This window comes from Nicotiana tabacum, chromosome 3, assembly GCF_000715075.1.
Source record: "Nicotiana tabacum cultivar K326 chromosome 3, ASM71507v2, whole genome shotgun sequence".
Classification (NCBI taxonomy): Eukaryota; Viridiplantae; Streptophyta; class Magnoliopsida; order Solanales; family Solanaceae; genus Nicotiana; species Nicotiana tabacum.
The window spans coordinates 96,654,552-96,672,093 of record NC_134082.1 but is presented as its reverse complement, the minus strand read 5'-3'; the positions used below and the strand labels follow the sequence as shown (position 1 = coordinate 96,672,093).

At 40.8% G+C, this 17,542-nt stretch overlaps 1 protein-coding gene across 1 annotated transcript; it reads right to left on the bottom strand.

The window, feature by feature from the left end:
• Nucleotides 1-575: 575 nt before the first annotated feature.
• Nucleotides 576-2,397, bottom strand: LOC107827795 (cytochrome P450 89A2-like). The gene has a single exon (XM_016654997.2). The coding sequence runs from the start codon at nt 2,289-2,291 to the stop codon at nt 738-740; it is 1,554 nt and encodes a 517-aa protein (XP_016510483.1). The 5' UTR covers nt 2,292-2,397; the 3' UTR covers nt 576-737.
• Nucleotides 2,398-17,542: the final 15,145 nt, after the last annotated feature.

Below are 17,542 nucleotides of genomic sequence, written 5' to 3'. Positions count from 1 at the left end.
TTGATCTAAAGGCTGAGAACTACATCTCAAGTGTTCAGGATAGTTTTAGGCTTGAACGTGTGAACTCAGAGCGGAAGCAGTTTCCACATCCTCATCAGGAGGTGTTGCAGCAAGTTTAGCAGTAATCTGTATCTTGATTAATGATCCTATACGCCACCTATGCACGCAAGTAGCCATCTCTCCAGTTTTTATACTCCTAATAACCTTTCAATTACAACTTTTCACCAAAAAAATATAGTTAGGTCATAATCTCTCTCTATCCACTTTTATTTTATTTTTCTGTTTTGCCTAATAGCATTATCAGAAAAGTAAATGTGAGCAACTTCAACTGACATGGAATTCATATATTCCTTCAAAGACCAAAACAACAATTTCTTTGGGAAGGTAAACAATTTTCCATCCTGCCAGAGTACAGGCAAATAACCAAAAAGAGCATAAACAAATTTCTAGTTATACTGATCTCTTCATTGGACGATCTATTTATGACAAGGAAAATGAACACCAGGACAAGCACCAAAAGCTTAACTAATGCGACGGAGAGGAACAACTGCAATGAACCAAATGTACAACACATAAGACAGAAATATCCAGTTTCAATTATATTCACTACTAACTACTAAGCTAATATTGCAGCAAGGCATTAATAATCATTCTCCCTCTACCTTCCAGTACTATATGGAGGAAGTCCATCAACCGGGAACAATGCAAATAGAAAGAACTACTAGTAATTACCAAATTCAAACAGAGTTAACTCTAGGGCAGATACGAGCTCGTAGAGGATTCTTCATCACAACGGTGAATTCTAGCTTCTCTGAAAGATCAACATCATCTCCCTCCACAGCATCCCATCGAAAATGCCAAACCAAATTAGCCACAAAGTATTCCAAATGAAGCATAGCCAAAGCATAGCCAGGACATATTCTCCTACCAGCTCCAAATGGCATCATCTTGATCTCTCTACTTCCTGTTATATCAAACCCTTCCTTATCTGATCCCTCCATTAAGAACCTCTCTGGCTTAAATTCCAAGGGATCCTCCCACACCTTTGGGTCCAAACCCATGTCGGCAACCATGAAATTGATGGTGGCATTCTTTGGGACGACGTAGCCGTTCAGTTCTGCTTCCTCTGTCACCGTATGTGGCAGCACAAAGTGACCGGGCGGGTGTCGCCTAAGACCTTCTAAGATCACTGCTTTCAGGTATGGCATTTTGTGCAAATCTTCCTCATTCACCACCTCTTCTGTCAACTTGCTCTGTTTCTCTCCCACTACACTAGCAATTTCTTGATATAGTTTTTCCTGAATGGAAGGGTTTTTGACCAAGTTGGCCATAACCCACTGTAAAGCGGTGGACGTCGTATCAGTTCCGGCGCTTAGGAATTCACTACAGAGGCTAACCATTTCCCCATAATTGAGGTTCCTGTTTTCCTCTGGCAATTCCAAATTCAACAGCGTATCCACATAAGCCACGACTTCTTCGTCAGGCTTTTGTTCTTTGGCCCTACTACTTCGAGCTTCAATCAAAGGAATGAAGATCTTCTCTTGCTCTTGACGTAGTTCAATCAGTTCCTTCCAGCGATTCCTAAAGATTATTTTTCCAATTCTAGGAAAGAAATTGAGTATATTGAATCGCCGGAAACCCAGGAGAAGCCTGCGCTGTACACCTTCAATTTGTTTGATTTGAGCCTCGTCGAGCTTGTCCCCGAAGCACATCAACACAAGTAAACAAAACATAGCATACTGAAAATGATCAATTAACCTGATAGAATAATCGGCTCGGGCGTGAAGGAGCTGTTGAAGGAGGATACCCAGCACCCAAGACCGGGCCTTGGAGTAGGACTTGACGCGCGAAGGGTGGAGAATTTCAGACGTCAGATTTCGCCGGAGAAGACGCCAAACAGGGCCGTAAGGGGCGGAGCTGATGTTACGCTGGTTACTGCTGACGACTGCACTGGTGGGGACAGCTCTTGGCCGGTCGGAGAAAACAGCGCCTTGTTGGACTAAAGCTTGGTAAGCTAAGGAGTGACTGGATACGAATATGGCGGTACGAGACCCAATATTGAGGGTGATGAGAGGACCATACTTAGCCTTGAGGTTACGAATGATTGGTTCCAAGTCGGCGAAGGACCTTCTCGCCCATAATAAGCTTCCGATCACCGGAAAAGTGTAGGGTCCCGGCGGGAGTTTCTTGTTTTTCTGATTGGATTTGGAATTGTTGGAGATAAGATTAAAGAGGGATTTGAGGATGAAAGAGATGCAGAGAGTGACGACGATGACAAACCACGTTTCCATTATTTTGTAACTCTCCAGAAATTACAGTACTTCTATCTCTCTCTCATAAATATATATACTACTATGTAGATGAAGAGACGGAAAGAATAATCTAATGCCATATGTCGTGATGCAACGATAGTCACACGCGATTTTTGTGGAATTTCTTTTTTGAACGTATCTTTTTTGGGCTAAAGCAGAAGTTATATAGTACTATAATCTCATTGAGTTTAACTGGTATATAGGGATAATGTAAAAAAATATTACATTATTAGACTATTTAAAAAATATTTATAGGTAAAAATTTATTAAAAGTAAATTTTTAATTTTAAAAGTAAGATATTATAATAGGTAAAAGTAATTTGATAATGTAAAATTCCTAACAATTAAGGTGTGTAAATTTCTTTACACTTTATTAAGTATATAAATTAAACTCATCCTCATCACTCCGTGAATAAATTGGTGATTTTAGTCATTTATAATTTGAATGGAAGAAAATGACCCTTTAAAGATTTTTATATGTTCTTATCAAAATTATTATGTGAAAAAGTAAAAATCTCTTATAAAAAATATAAAATTAGAAAAATAATCATTCAAAGTGGGAACCAAAAATTCATTACAAGTCACGAAAAGAAAACTCGAAGAGAAGGAGGGACATATTCTTTTAGGAGTCAACATCAATTGAGAAGTAAGTCACCAAACTTAGATATTTCTTCTAAATAATTTCAGATCTTTTGATGAGCTTTAATAGTTAAGGTCCTTAATTCAAGCTTAAGATATGTACTTACATCTCAACAAAATCAGTCAATATCCACGTGCAAAAAATGGAAAAATAAATGCACATTAAAATCTTTAAAGCTTAATCATTGGAAAAAGAATATACTGTGAGCTTTAGGGATACTTCTGGGCAACTCTTTAATGGATTTCTAGCACACTTTGGTTTATTTCCTGCAAATCCAAAGAAGAGTTAATTCCATTGGTTTTTGAGTTCATATAAACTTTACAGATTCTACCAACGATGGCTTTTACACAGTGTTTTAAAAGACTTTTGTGGGACTCGTCTCGGAGCTCGCACCGGAGCGGGGCACTATCGAAACGCTTGAGGCTCATGTCCGAGGCTTAATTCTGTGAGGCTTACGCCCCAAACGCTTGGTTGTGCGCCTTAAGCATGTAAGCGTTACTGTGTTAAAACAAAAATCAGAAAACTGTTAGAAGAATAAAGAAATGTATAAAATAGTAAAGAATCAGAAATATTCCGAGTCCACAATTTTCTTGTGCGTCCTTAAGGAATTTTAACCCCCTCACACGTTGCCAAGGTAATGGATTAAATCCTCCCAGGATAAAACGGAATAAACCTTCCTGCAACAGTGGCAATACAAACTGCAGGATACCAACGAACTCAAAGAACGGAGCAAAATCACACTTACGAATTTGAGAGAGAGAGAGACTGCGAATTAGGATGCAGTATTTCAATCTGTTATTTCCTCATTAGGCATACAATCTGTTATATCCTCCCGAGGTCGTTTTGACTTTTGGCATACAATCTGTTATTTCCTTTGACGTAGATATCCTTTGACGTTTACTTCTTCTTGGATTTTCTTCATTAGGCATACCATCTGTTATTTCCTCCCGAGGTCGTTTTGACTTTTGGCAGGTCACTTCACTTTCCTTTTTATACGGATAAATAGTTTCAAAGAATTCAGCATTATCTGATTCTATTATCGTATTAATGTGAATCTCAGGATTTTCTGATTTATGAACTAGAAAACGATATGCCTTGCTATTGGTTACATATCCAATAAACACACAATCAACCGTTTTTGGACCTATCTTAACCCTTTTAGGTTTAGGAACTTGTACCTTAGCTAAACACCCCCACACTTTGAAGTATTTCAAGCTAGGCTTCCTTCCTTTCCACTTTTCATAAGGAATGGACTGTGTTTTACTATGAGATCCACGGTTGATTATCCGGTTAGCTATAAGTATAGCTTCCCCCCACAAGTTTGGTGGTAAACCAGAACTTATTAGCAATGCATTCATCATCTCCTTCAATGTTCGATTCTTCCTCTCCGCAATTCCATTAGATTGTGGAGAGTAAGGGGCAGTTGTTTGGTGAATAATGCCATTTTCCAAACAAATTTCTTCAAAAGGAGATTCATATTCGCCATCCCTATCACTTCTTATCATTTTAATCTTTTTGTTTAGTTGCGTTTCAACTTCACTCTTGTATTGCTTGAAAGCATCAATTGCCTCATCTTTACTATTAAGTAAATAAACATAGCAGTATCTCGTGCTATCGTCAATAAAAGTAATAAAATACTTTTTCCCACCGCGAGATGGTGTTGACTTCATGTCGCAAATATCTGTGTGAATTAAGTCTAAAGGACTTGAATTCCTTTCAACAGACTTATAAGGATGCTTAGCATACTTTGATTCCACACATATTTGACATTTGAAATTAATGCAATCAAATTTTGGCAATACTTCTAGATTTATCATCTTCCGCAAAGTTTTTATGTACTTTAAACCGGACAGAAATAATTATAGGAGTAGAAAACAACAAGGCTTTAGTCTCCAACAAAGTATAAAGAAAACAGTTTAATAATCAACACAAAAACGTTAGTAATAAAATTCCTTAAGCTTGTAAGCGTTACTGTGTTAAAACACAAATCAGAAAACTATTAGAATAAAGAAATGTATAAAACAGTAAAGAATCAGAAATATTTTCAGCAGAACCGCGGCTAGCGGGGCCCTCTGAACTTTCAGATCCGAAGCCGAAGCCGAGCGAGCGACGACGACGTCGCGAGGGTTCATTCTCTTCAACTCCTTTTAAGAGCTTTAAGAAGTGAGTCTATATATAAGCACACAAATGTGATTGTTCCTCACCAATGAGGGACAAAGTGCAAGACAAAAGTTCACTTCTTCAAATTTTCATTTTCCTCCATTTTATTTTCCTCCATTTCCAATTCACACTTCTTCTACTTTAAAGCCCAATGGCTTAAAGTCCAACAAAGTACGCTTAACGCTCAACGCTTGGGACTCGCCTAATAATTCCTATGCAAATCATGTGTTAGATTCACTAATTAACACTAGTAACTCTCAAAATTCTTTAACAAATGTATGATTAAAGTTCTTTTTATTATAGGAATATAAAAATTATGAATAACTCAAATAACGAACCATAGTATTTTATTTTTACTAATTCAGAACATCGAGAGGGTAAATACCATTTGAATATTTCTTCTGAAAATAGATAACCCAAATTTATATCTTTACTTGATAGAGCTTCATGTTTTAGTTCTATAACTCTCAAAATTATCATACATTTATTATTTACTATTTAAAATAATTTTATATTTACTTATGAATGAATAATATTTTAAATTACAGTCTTGATAGAATTTATTTAGTATTTCTTTTTAAGAAGGTAAAATATGCAGTTTGATAATATTTTTAAAAATTATGATTTTTAATTGTTTGAAAGTTAAGACGTTGTATTTAAAATTACATTATTTATACTTGACAAATATACTAGATATTTTATTTTATACGAGTTTCTTTAATTGTTTTTATTTTTCTTAAATTTTTAATGTATCTTATATATTTTTCTGTGTTATAATGCTATATTATTAATTCATAAATTTCAAACATTAAAAATCTGTGAGACTTACACCTCATGTCTCGAGACTTTCACCTTTTCACGTATTAAGTAAAACGATTTGATTCACGCCTTCGCCTTTTAAAACACTGCTTTTACATGTAAAAAGAACAATGTGTATATCTGTTGTTCTAATTAACCAAAATAAAGAACAATAACAGTTCATAATACATATTGTAAACTGATTCATGTATGATATAGACTAAACACTGTTTTATATCAATGGTGGAGAAAAAGAGGCTTCTAACAACAGAGTAGAAAGCTACCTTTTATCCTTGAATTTGACCTTGATGTACTTCCAGAATATCTGAAAATTAAAGCAATAAACACTTTAATTCATAATATTATAATATTACGAAGTGCATAAGTCTGACGAAGTTCTAATGCAATGAACCTTCCATGCCCAAAGGTCAATAAGAATTTCGACTTAAGTTCTTATGCACTTTGACATGCTCCAAAGAACTAACTCATCTTTTTCATGCAAACTCAGAAGAATAAAATCAAATAAATCAACAAACTGAAATAATCAGAAGCACATTAGAATTGTGGCTTAAATCCAAGAAAGTTATAGGCTCATCTATTCTGAAATTTCCCAATTTGAAAAATGATAAAACCTTCGGAAACCCCAATATTTTTTCAAGCAATTTTTTTTGAGTTTCACAAAATAAAGATAACAAATTTCGAACAATAAACAAAGTAGAACAAAAATTAATCAATTAAGCGTTGGTAGTGTAGGTGGAACGCAAAATTACCAAGTTAGTCTTTCTCTGAATAACACAAATCAACAACCATAGGGGCACAACAGGAATTTTGGCTAGAACAGAAGCATTGTAGTAGAACAAACTGCCTCGTCAGCAAGCAGGGATGACAACAGTCTCTTAGAGCCTGTTTGGCCAAGTGTTTGGGAGGCCAAAAATACTTTTTTCCTCAAACGAAGTACTTTTTAAAAAATTTAAAATGTTTGACCAATAACATAAAAGTATTTTTGGCCAGCAGCAGAATCAGTTTTCCTGCTTTTGGAAAGAAGCAGAAGCAGAAGTGAAAAATTAATTTATTCAAGACAAAATTATCCTCACCATAAATTTATATTTTTCAAATTATCCCTTACTAATTTAAGTTTTTTCTTTCATTTTTGTTTCTAATTTTTTTACCATTCTTTTAAAGTTAAAGATATCGATCATGACTCAAAAATCACAAGTCGTGATGATACTTAACTCAACCCGCTAGGTAAGCCAACTAACAGAAAATACAACTCAACTGAGATTATAAGAGAATAGATAACTGAACATTTACAAATTTACCCAAGACGTGGTAGTACGAATCATGAGCTTCTAAGACTTGAAATTTCAAAACTAATACAAAATAAATACACGTTCTGTTTGAAGGTTACATAAACAGATTAGCAACAACCTAAGCTACTAAGGACAAGTGGCAGCTATATCCAAAACGCACGAACATCTTCCGAATCAGCACTCGACATCACCAGCAGCTCTGCTTCAAAAATTTATAAACATCGTACAAAAGTGTAGTATCAGTACAACCGACCCCATGTACTGGTAAGTATTTTGTCTAACCTCGTCGAGGTAGTGACGAAGCTTTTAGTTGAAAGATGCTTATTGTTATAACATGTACATTAGACTAACAATATAGGCAGTTCATGTGACGACCCGGCCAATCGTCTCATGAGTTACCGCTCCGTTTTCCCCATTTCTGCTTCTTATTGCTTTATCTATCGGTTCTATATGTTATCGGGTTGGTCGGATCGAATCCGGAAAGGATTTGGCAAGATTTGAGACACTTAGTCTCTTTAGAATAAGTTTAAGTTGGAAAAGTCAACCAGATGTTGACTTATGTGTTAGAGGGCTCGGATGAGAGTTCCGATGGTTCGACTAGATTTGGGAGGTGGTTTGTGGCTTAGGAGCATGATTGAAATAAATTTTGGAGGTTCGTAGTAGATTTAGGCTTGAATTTGCGAAGTTAATATTTTAGCGATTTCCGGTTGATAGGCGAGATTTTGATATAGGGGTCGAAATGGAATTTCGAGAGCTGCAGTAGTTCCGCTGTGTCATTTGAGATGTGTGTGCAAAATTTCAGGTCATTCGGGCGTGGTTTGGTTGGGTTTTTGATCGAAAGCGTAATTTGGAAGATTTTAGAAAGTTTGGCTTGAATCCGATGTATTTTGGGTGATTTAATGTTGTTTGAGGTATTTTGATGATTGGAACAAGTTTGAATAAAGTATTGAGATATGTTTGTGCTTTTGGTTGAGGTCCTGGGGGCCTTGGGGTGGTTTCGGGTGGTTAACGGAGAAGTTGAGAAGTTATTGCAACTGCTGAAATTGCTGCTTCTGGTGTTTTCGTACCGGTGGCTTGGGGACCGCAGGTGCGAGAGAGTGGCCGCAGAAGCGGCTTATGGGGATTTGTTAGGGATCGCAAAAGCGGCTAAGAAGACCGCATCTGCGGAGTCGCAGATGCAGATGGATGATCGCAGATGCGGATGTGGTCGATTAAGTGATTTCCGCAGCAGCGGAATAATGACCGCAGATGCGGTTGAAGGACCGCAGATGCGAAAAGGCCTGGGCAGAACATATAAGTTATTTCATTTCGCGAAATTAAGTTATTTCACCATTTTTGACTTCAACTTGTGAGCTTTTTGGGCGATTTGAAAGAGGGATTTCAAGAAAACTTCATTGAGGTAAGGAATTTGGACCTAAATCTCGTTCCTATGCTATTATTTCATGGATTAAAGCTAGAAATTATGGAAATCAAAGGTTAAAAATTGGGGAAACTAGGGCTTGAAAACATAGGCCTTTAATTGTGAATTTGAATGACCATTTGGGGTCGGATTTGAGAACTTTTGATATGTATGTACTCGTGGGGAGATAAAGAACCTATTGATGTGAAAATTATTGAATTCCGAAATGGGCCCGGGGTTCGAGTTTTGGTAATTTCGGGATTTGTGCCCTTTATTGATTGTTTTCTCTTGGGCTTCGTTCCTTTAGCATATTCTAGCGTCCTCGTTCTGATTTTAGATAGATTCGACGCGAGTGGAGGCCGATTCGAGGGGCAAAGGCATTGCGAGTTAGAGATTTAGCCGGTTCGAGGTGAGTAATGATTGTAAATGATGTTCTGAGGGTTTGAAACCCCGGATTGCACATCGTAGTGCTATATTGAGGTGAGACATGTGCTTGATGACGAGCGTGGGGTCGTGCACTATTGGGGATTGTGACTTGGTCCATTCCAATTGATGATTTTACCACGTATTTGATTGAAAACTGTTTGCTATCATTATTATTTGGGCTGAATACCATATTTGGGCTTCCTGTCAACTGTTTGAACCCTTCGAGGCTTTTTATTGATATTTCCTCACTGTTTGATTTTATATTTGAACTCAGTCATGCTATTTTCCCATTGTTTTCATACTCAGCCATGTTTACTCAGTTTTATTACCTAAATGATATTTTAAATGATGTTTGGGCTGAGAAACACTGTTTTACTATTGCCCGATGGGCTTGTGAGGATTTTGATTGTGTAAGGCCGAGGGCCTATGTTGTGAGGAAACACTGATATTGATTTGAGGCCGAAGGCCTGAGATATATACGCCACGAGGTGGCTTGATTGATATGAGGCTGAGGTCCTAGTGTTGATGCCACGAGATGGCTTGATATTGCGCTTGGGCCGTAAGGGGCCCCTCCAGGAGTCTACACACCCCCAGTGAGTGTGGGTATCCATTGTGATGTGAGATTGAGCTCGAGGCGCTGATATTGTGATCTGAGATGTGAGCCTGAGGGGCTGGTAGTGTTCTGAGATGTTGCCCGAGGGGCGGATTCGTTGATACTGTGCCCGAGGGACAAACCTTTACGTGTTTAATTTTCCTTAATTGCCTGTCCACTATTTGCTTACTTGTTGAAAAAGGATTTTCCTTTTCTTTTAACTGATTTTCTGTTTTCAAATGGTTTTACTGCTTTATTATAGAATGCTTTGTGCCTTACGTGTTTTCTTGCTTTCAGTCTTTATTTACATTTGTTACTCACTAAGTTGGAGTACTCACTTTACTCCCTGCACCCTGTGTGCAGATTCAGGCGTAGCTGGTTCTGCTCCCGAGTGCTGATCCTTCCAGCTTCAGGCGGACATTCGGAGTTCACGAGGTAGCTGCTTGACATCCGCAGCCCTGTGTTTCTCTATCTTTATCATCTCTATCTCCTTTCAGACAGTTGTACTAATTTATAGACTTAGCGGATTTGTATTATGACTTATAGATGCTCATGAATAGTGACACCCCGGTATCGAACTGTGTTGGGTTGTTCTTCCACGTATTTATGATTTTATCTGCTACTTTGGATTATCTATTCATGTTTAGACTGTTTCTAAATGCTAAATTGTTAATAATTGAAAAATGGGAAGTGTTGGCTGGCCTTGTCTTCACGAGAGGCGCCATCATGACCGGGTCCAGGTTTAGGGTCGTGACAAGTTGGTATCAGATCCTAGGTTATATAGGTTTCACGAGTCATGAGCAGGTTTAGTAGAGTCTCGCGGATCAGTACGGAGACGCCTGTATTTGTCCTCGAGAGGCTGCAGAACCTTTAGGAAAAAACTTCATATTCTTGAAATTCTTGTCGTGCGAATTTGTTGACCCGAGTACTAAACTTTTGTTATTCTATTCTCTCACAGATGTTGAGGGTGCGCGCTACCGGTCAGGGTGGACGACCACTAGTACCACCAGATGTGGCCACTAGAGGCCAAGGATGCGGCCGTAGTCGTGGTAGGGGCAGAGCAGCACCTGCAGATCCACCAGCTGCTCCAGTTCAGGATTAGTTCCAAGTTACGGATGCTCCAACAGCACCAGCTCAGGCACCAGCTGTGCCTATTATGATTTCGGGTCTTCAGGAGGCCTTGGCTCAGATCTTATCAGTTTGCACTGGCCTAGCTCAGGCGGTTTTAGCCACTACAACCGTAGCTATTTCTCAGGCCGGGGGAGGCCATCAGACTCCCACCGCTCGCACACCTGAGCAGGTCGTGCAGGGACTTCAGATGTCGGGGGCGCATCCAGTCCAGCCGGTTGCAGCTGCTCAGGACTATGTAGTTCCTGTCATGCTGTAGGATGAGCAGCGTAGGTTGGAGATATTTGGTAGACTTCAGCCTCCAACCTTCAGTGATGTAGAGGGCGAGGATGCCCAGGGCTTTTTGGACAAGTGTTAGAGGATGCTTCGTACAACGGGTATTCTAGAAACCAACGGGTCGCTTTTACCACCTATCAGTTTTCAAGAGCTGCTTTCACTTGGTGGGAGGATTTTGAGAGGCGCAGGCCTTTTGGTGTAGCACCCGTTTCCTAGCAACAGTTCTTCATTCTCTTTTTTGGAGAAGTATGTGCCGCAGTCTTGCAGAGAGGAGCTGCATAGGCAGTTTGAGTGGTTGCGTCAGGGGGAGATGACCATGTCGTAGTATGAGTTGAGGTTCTACAAGTTGGCTCATCATGCCATCCGGTTGGTCCCGACAGATAGGGAGAGGATTATGAGGTTTGTTGATGGCCTCACTTATCAGCTTCACATTATTATGACCAGAGAGAGGGTGATTGGTGATACTTTCGAGGAGGTTGTAAATATCGCCTATGAGATTGAGTCTATTCGTTGCTAGGATCAAGAGGAGAGGGAGGCCAAGAGGCCTCGAGGATCTGGTAGCTATAGTGGTGCTCCTTCGAGGGGTCAGTTTTAGCACGGCAGAGGCCGTCTATTCAGGTCTGCTCAGCCAGCTCGCCCAGGTTATCGTGGGGCATCGTTGGGTCATGGTTCTCATAGTTCTCATCAGGGCCAGTCATCACTTAGTGCCCTTCCAGCTCAGAGTTTGACACATGCTCCATCAGTTTAGGGCTCTTCTATGCCGAGTGCATCTGCTAGCCACTCTGGTGCGAGGGGTTCCCTTTAGTCCCCTTCTCCAGCACCTGGGAGTTGTTTTGAGTGTGGTGAGATGGGTCATATGTGGAGGCAGTGTCCTCATCGTTTTAGTAGTTCATATCAGTAGAGAGGTAAGTCATCGGCTTTAGCGCCAACTGCTTCATCACCACCTACCCACCTAGCTAGGGGTTGGGGTCAGCCAGCCAAAGGCCGCTCTAGAGGGGGAGGTCAATCAGAGAGCGGTCAGGCCCATTTCTATGCACTTCCAGGCAGACCCCGATGCTATTGCTTCAGATGCTGTTATTAGAGGTATTGTTTCAGTCTGCCACAGAGATGCCTCTGTACTATTTGATCCCGGTTCCACCTTTTCTTATGTGTCATCATACTTTGCTCGTTATTTGGGTACACCTTGTGAGTTTCTTGCTTTACCTGTTCATGTATCTACCCTAGTGGGCGATACTGTTGTTGTAGATCGTGTGTACCGGTCATGTGTGGTGAATATTGGGGGTCTGGAGACCCGAGTAGATCTATTGCTATTGAGCATGGTGGATTTTGATGTCATTTTGGGCATGGATTGGCTATCTCCATGTCGTGCTATTCTGGACTATCATGCTAAGACAGTCACATTGGCTATGCCGGGTGTGCCACAGATCGAGTGGCGAGGTGTGACTGATTATATTCCTAGTATAGTGATCTCTTTCTTGAAGGCCCAACGTATGGTTAGGAAGGGTTGTATTTCATATCTAGCGTTTGTGAGGGACGTCGGAGTTGAGACTCCCAATATTTATTCTGTTCCTATTGTGAGGGGTTTTCCCGATGTGTTTCCTATAGACCTGCCGGGTATGCCGCCAGACAGGGATATTGATTTTGGTATTTACATGGTGCCGGACACTTAGCCCATTTCTATTCTGCTGTATCGTATGGCACCAGCGGAGTTGAAGGAGTTAAAGGAGTCGCTTCAGGAACTCCTTGATAAGGGGTTCATTCGACCTAGTGTGTCACCTTGGTGTGCGCCGGTCCTATTTATGAAGAAGAAGGACGGCACAATGAGGATGTACATTGATTATATACAATTGAACAAGGTAACAATTAAGAACAAGTATCCTTTGCCTCGTATTGATGATTTATTTGACCAGCTTCTGGGAGCGAGAGTGTTCTCCAAGATTGATCTCCATTCAGGTTATCACCAGTTGAAGATCAGGGACTTGGATATTCTTAAGACGACTTTTAGGACCCGATATGGTCATTATGAGTTCTTGGTGATGTCTTTTGGGTTGACAAATGCCCCAACAACGTTCATGCATTTGATGAACTGCGTGTTTCGGCCTTATCTCGACTTGTTTGTCATAGTCTTTATTGATGATATTCTGGTGTATTTGCGTAGTCAGGAGGAACACGTGGAGCATTTGAAAGTTGTGTTGCAGATATTGAGGGAGGAGAAGCTTTATGCAAAATTCTCCAAGTGTGAGTTTTGGTTTAGTTCAGTGGCTTTCTTGGGGCACGTGGTGTCCAGTGAGGGTATTCAGGTTGATCCGAAGAAGATATATGCGATTTAGAGTTGGCCTAGACCGTCCTTAGCCATAGAGATTCACAACTTTCTTGGTTTGACAAGCTATTATCGTCGGTTTGTTTAGGGATTCTCATCTATCGCATCGCCCTTGACCAAGTTGACTCAGAAGGGTGCTTCATTTGTATGGTCGGACGAGTGTGAGGAGAGTTTTCAGAAGCTCAAGACAGTTTTGACCACCGCTCCAGTGTTGGTTCTGCCATCAGCTTTAGGTTCATATACCGTATATTGTGATGCTTCAAGAGTTGGAATTGGTTGTGTGTTGATGCAAGAGGGTAGGGTTATTGCATATGCTTCTCGTCAGTTAAATCCCCATGAGAAGAACTGCCCTGTTCATGATTTGGAGTTGGCTGCCATAGTTCACGCGTTGAAGATTTGGAGACACTACTTGTATGGTGTGTCTTGTGAGGTGTTTACTGATCATCGTAGCCTCCAGCACTTGTTCAAACAGAAGGATCTCAATTTGAGGCAGCGGAGGTGATTGGAGTTTCTTAAGGATTATGATATCACTATATTGTACCATCTGGGAAAGGCCATGTGGTGGCCGATGCCTTAAGCTGGAAGGCGGTCAGTATGGGGAGTTTGGCATATATTCTAGTTGGGGAGAGACCTCTTGCAATTGATGTTCAGACCTTGGCCAATCGGTTCGTGAGATTAGATGTTTCGGAGCCCAGTCGGGTATTGGCTCGTGTGGTTTCTCAGTCTTCCTTATATGATTGCATCAGAGAGCGCCAGTATAATGATCTGCATTTGCTTGTCCTTAAGGACAGAGTTCAGCACGATAATGACAGAGATGTGACCATTGGTGATGATAGGGTGTTGAGGATGCATGGCCGGATTTGTGTGCCCAATGTGGATGGGCTTCGGGAGTTGATTTTGGAGGAGGTCCATAGCTCATGGTATTTCATTCATCTAGGTGCCACGAAGATGTATCAGGATTTGAGGCAGCACTACTGGTGGAGAAGAATAAAGAAAGATATTGTGGGATTTGTAGCTCGGTGTCTCAATTGTCAGCAGGTGAAATATGAGCATCAAAGACCGGGTGACTTGCTTTAGCGGATAGATATTCCACAGTGGAAGTGAGAGAAGATCACTATGGACTTTGTAGTTGGACTTCCACAGACTTTGAGGAAGTTTGATGCTGTTTGGGTGATTGTGGATCGGCTTACCAAATCCGCGCACTTCATTCCTGTGTGTACTACTTATTCCTTAGAGCGGTTGGCAGAGATCTATATCCGAGAGATTGTTCATTTGCACGGTGTCCCAGTTTTTATCATTTCAGATAGGGGCACTCAATTTACATCGTAGTTTTGGAGGTTTATGCAGCGAGAGTTGGGTACTCAAGTTGAGTTAAGCACAACTTTTCATCCTTAGACGGATGGGCAATCCGATCGTACTATTCAGTTATTGGAGGACATGTTGCGTGCTTGTATCATTGATTTCGGAGGGTTATGGGATCAGTTTAGACTTCTCGCAAAGTTTGCTTATAACAACAGCTACCAGTCGAGTATTCATATGGCTCCATATGAGGATTTGTATGGGAGGCGGTGTAGATCTCCAGTTGGTTGGTTCGATCCCGGTGAGGCTAGGCTATTGGGGACTGATTTGGTGCAGGATTCTTTCGAGAAGGTGAAGGTGATTCAGGAGAGGCTTCGTATAACGCAGTCAAGGCAAAAGAGTTATGCTGACAAGAAGGTTTGAGACGTGTCCTACATGGTTGGTGAGAAGGTCCTGTTGAAGGTTTTGCCCATGAAGGGTGTTATAAGATTTGGGAAGAAAGGGAAACTGAGTCCGTGGTTCATTGGGCCTTTTGAGGTGCTTCAGAGGATTGGGGAGGTGGCTTATGAGCTTACCTTGCCACCCAGCTTATCGAGCATGCATTTGATATTTCATGCTTCTATGCTTCAGAAGTATATTGTGGATCCGTCTCATGTTCTGGGTGTCAGCACGGTTCAGTTAGATAATGATTTGACCTATGATATGGAGCCAATAGCTATTTTGGGTTGTTATGTTCGAAAGTTGAGGTCAAAGGATATAGATTTAGTGAAAGTGCAGCGGAGAGGCCGGCCCATGGAGGAGGTTACCTAGGAGATCGAGCGGGAGATGCAGAGTAGATATCCTCACCTGTTTGAGGCTTCAGGTATGTTTCTTGATTCGTTCGCGGACTAACATTTGTTTAAGTTGGGGAGGATGTGACGACCCAACCAGTCGTCTCATGAGTTACCACTATGTTTTCCCTATTTCTGCTTCTTATTGCTTTATCAATCGGTTCTATATATGATCGGGCTGGTCGGATTGAATCCGGAAAGGATTTGGTAAGGTTTGAGACACTTAGTCTCTTTAGAGTGAGTTTAATTTGGAAAAGTCAACTGGATGTTGACATATGTGTTAAAGGGCTCGGATGTGAGTTCTGATGGTTCGGCTAGCTTCGGGAGATGCTTTGTGGCTTAAGAGCGTGATTAGAATGAATTTTGGAGGTTCGTAGTAGATTTAGGCTTGAATTGGCGAAGTTGATATTTTGACAATTTTCGGTTGATAGGCGAGATTTTGATATTGGAGTCAGAATGAAATTCTGAGAGCTGCAATAGTTCCATTGTGTCATTTGGGGTGTGTGTGCAAAATTTCAGGTCATTTGGACGTGGTTTGGTTGGGTTTTTGATTGAAAACGTAATTTGGAAGATTTTAGAAAGTTTGGCTTGAATTCAATGTGTTTTGGGTGATTTAATGTTGTTTGAGGTGTTTTGATGACTGGAACAAATTTGAATAAGGTATTGGGAAATGTTTGTGCTTTTGGTTGAGGTCCCTGGGGCCTCGGGGTGGTTTTGGGTGGTTAACAGAGAAGTTGAGATGTTATTGCAGCTGCTGAAATTGCTGCTTCTGGTGTTTTCGCACTTGCGGCTTGGGGACCGCAGGTGCGGCGCCGCATGTGCGAGAGAGTGGCCGCAGAAGCGGCTTATGGGGATTTGTCAGGGACCGCAGAAGCGGCTAAGAGGACCACATCCGCTGAGTCGCAGATGCGGACGGATGATCGCAGATGTGGATGTGGCCGGTTAAGTGATTTTCGCAGAAGCGAAATAATGACCGCAAATGCAGTACCACATATGCGGTTGAAGGATTGCAGATGCGGAAAGGCCTGAGCAGAACATATAAGTTATTTCATTTCGCGAATTTGAGTTATTTCACTATTTTTGACTTCGGCTTGGGAGCTTTTTGGGCGATTTGAGAGAGGGATTTCAAGAGAACTTCATTGAGGTAAGGGATTTGGACCTAAAACTCGTTCCTATGCTATTATTTCATGGATTAGAGCTAGAAATTATGTAAATCAAACGGTAAAAATTGGGGAAACTAGGACTTGGAAACCAAGGCCTTTAATTGTGGATTTGAAGGACCTTTTGGGGTTGAATTTGAGAACTTTTGATGTGTATGAACTCGTGGGGAGATAAGGAACCTATTGATGTAAAAATTATTGAATTCCGAAACGTGGGCCCGGAGGTCGGGTTTTGGTAATTTCGGGATTTGTGCCCTTTGTTGATCGTTTTTGCTTGGGCTTCGTTCCCTTAGCATATTCTGACGTCCTCGTTCTGATTTTGGATACATTCGACGCGAGTGGAGGCCGATTTGAGGGGAAAATGCGTCGCGAGCTAGAGATTTAGCCGGTTCGAGGTGAGTAATGATTGTAAATGATGTTCTAAGGGTTTAAAACCCCGGATTGCACATCGTAGTAATATATTGAGGTGAGGCACGCACTTGATGACGAGTGTGGGGTCGTGCACTATTGGGGATTGTGACTTGGTTCGTCCTAATTTATGATTTTACCGCGTATTTGATTGAAAACTATTTGCTATCATCATTATTTGGGCCTCATGCCATATTTGGGCCTCATGCCAACTGTTTGAACTCTTTGGGGATGTTTACTGATATTTCCTCATTGTTTGACTTTATATTTGAACTCAGTCATGCTATTTTCGCACTGTTTTCATACTTAGCCATGTTTACTCAGTTTTATTACTTAAATGATATTTTGAATGATGTTTAGGTTGAGAAACACTGTTTTACTATTGCCCGAAGGGCGTATGAGGATTTTTACTGAGTAAGGCCGATGGACTATGTTGTCAGGAAATACTGATATTTATTTGAGGCCGAGGGCCTGAGATATGTAC

Excerpts from the sequence above, each read along its gene's own strand:
- LOC107827795 (XM_016654997.2), bottom strand. The coding sequence starts at position 2,291 with ATGGAAACGTGGTTTGTCATCGTCGTCACTCTCTGCATCTCTTTCATC.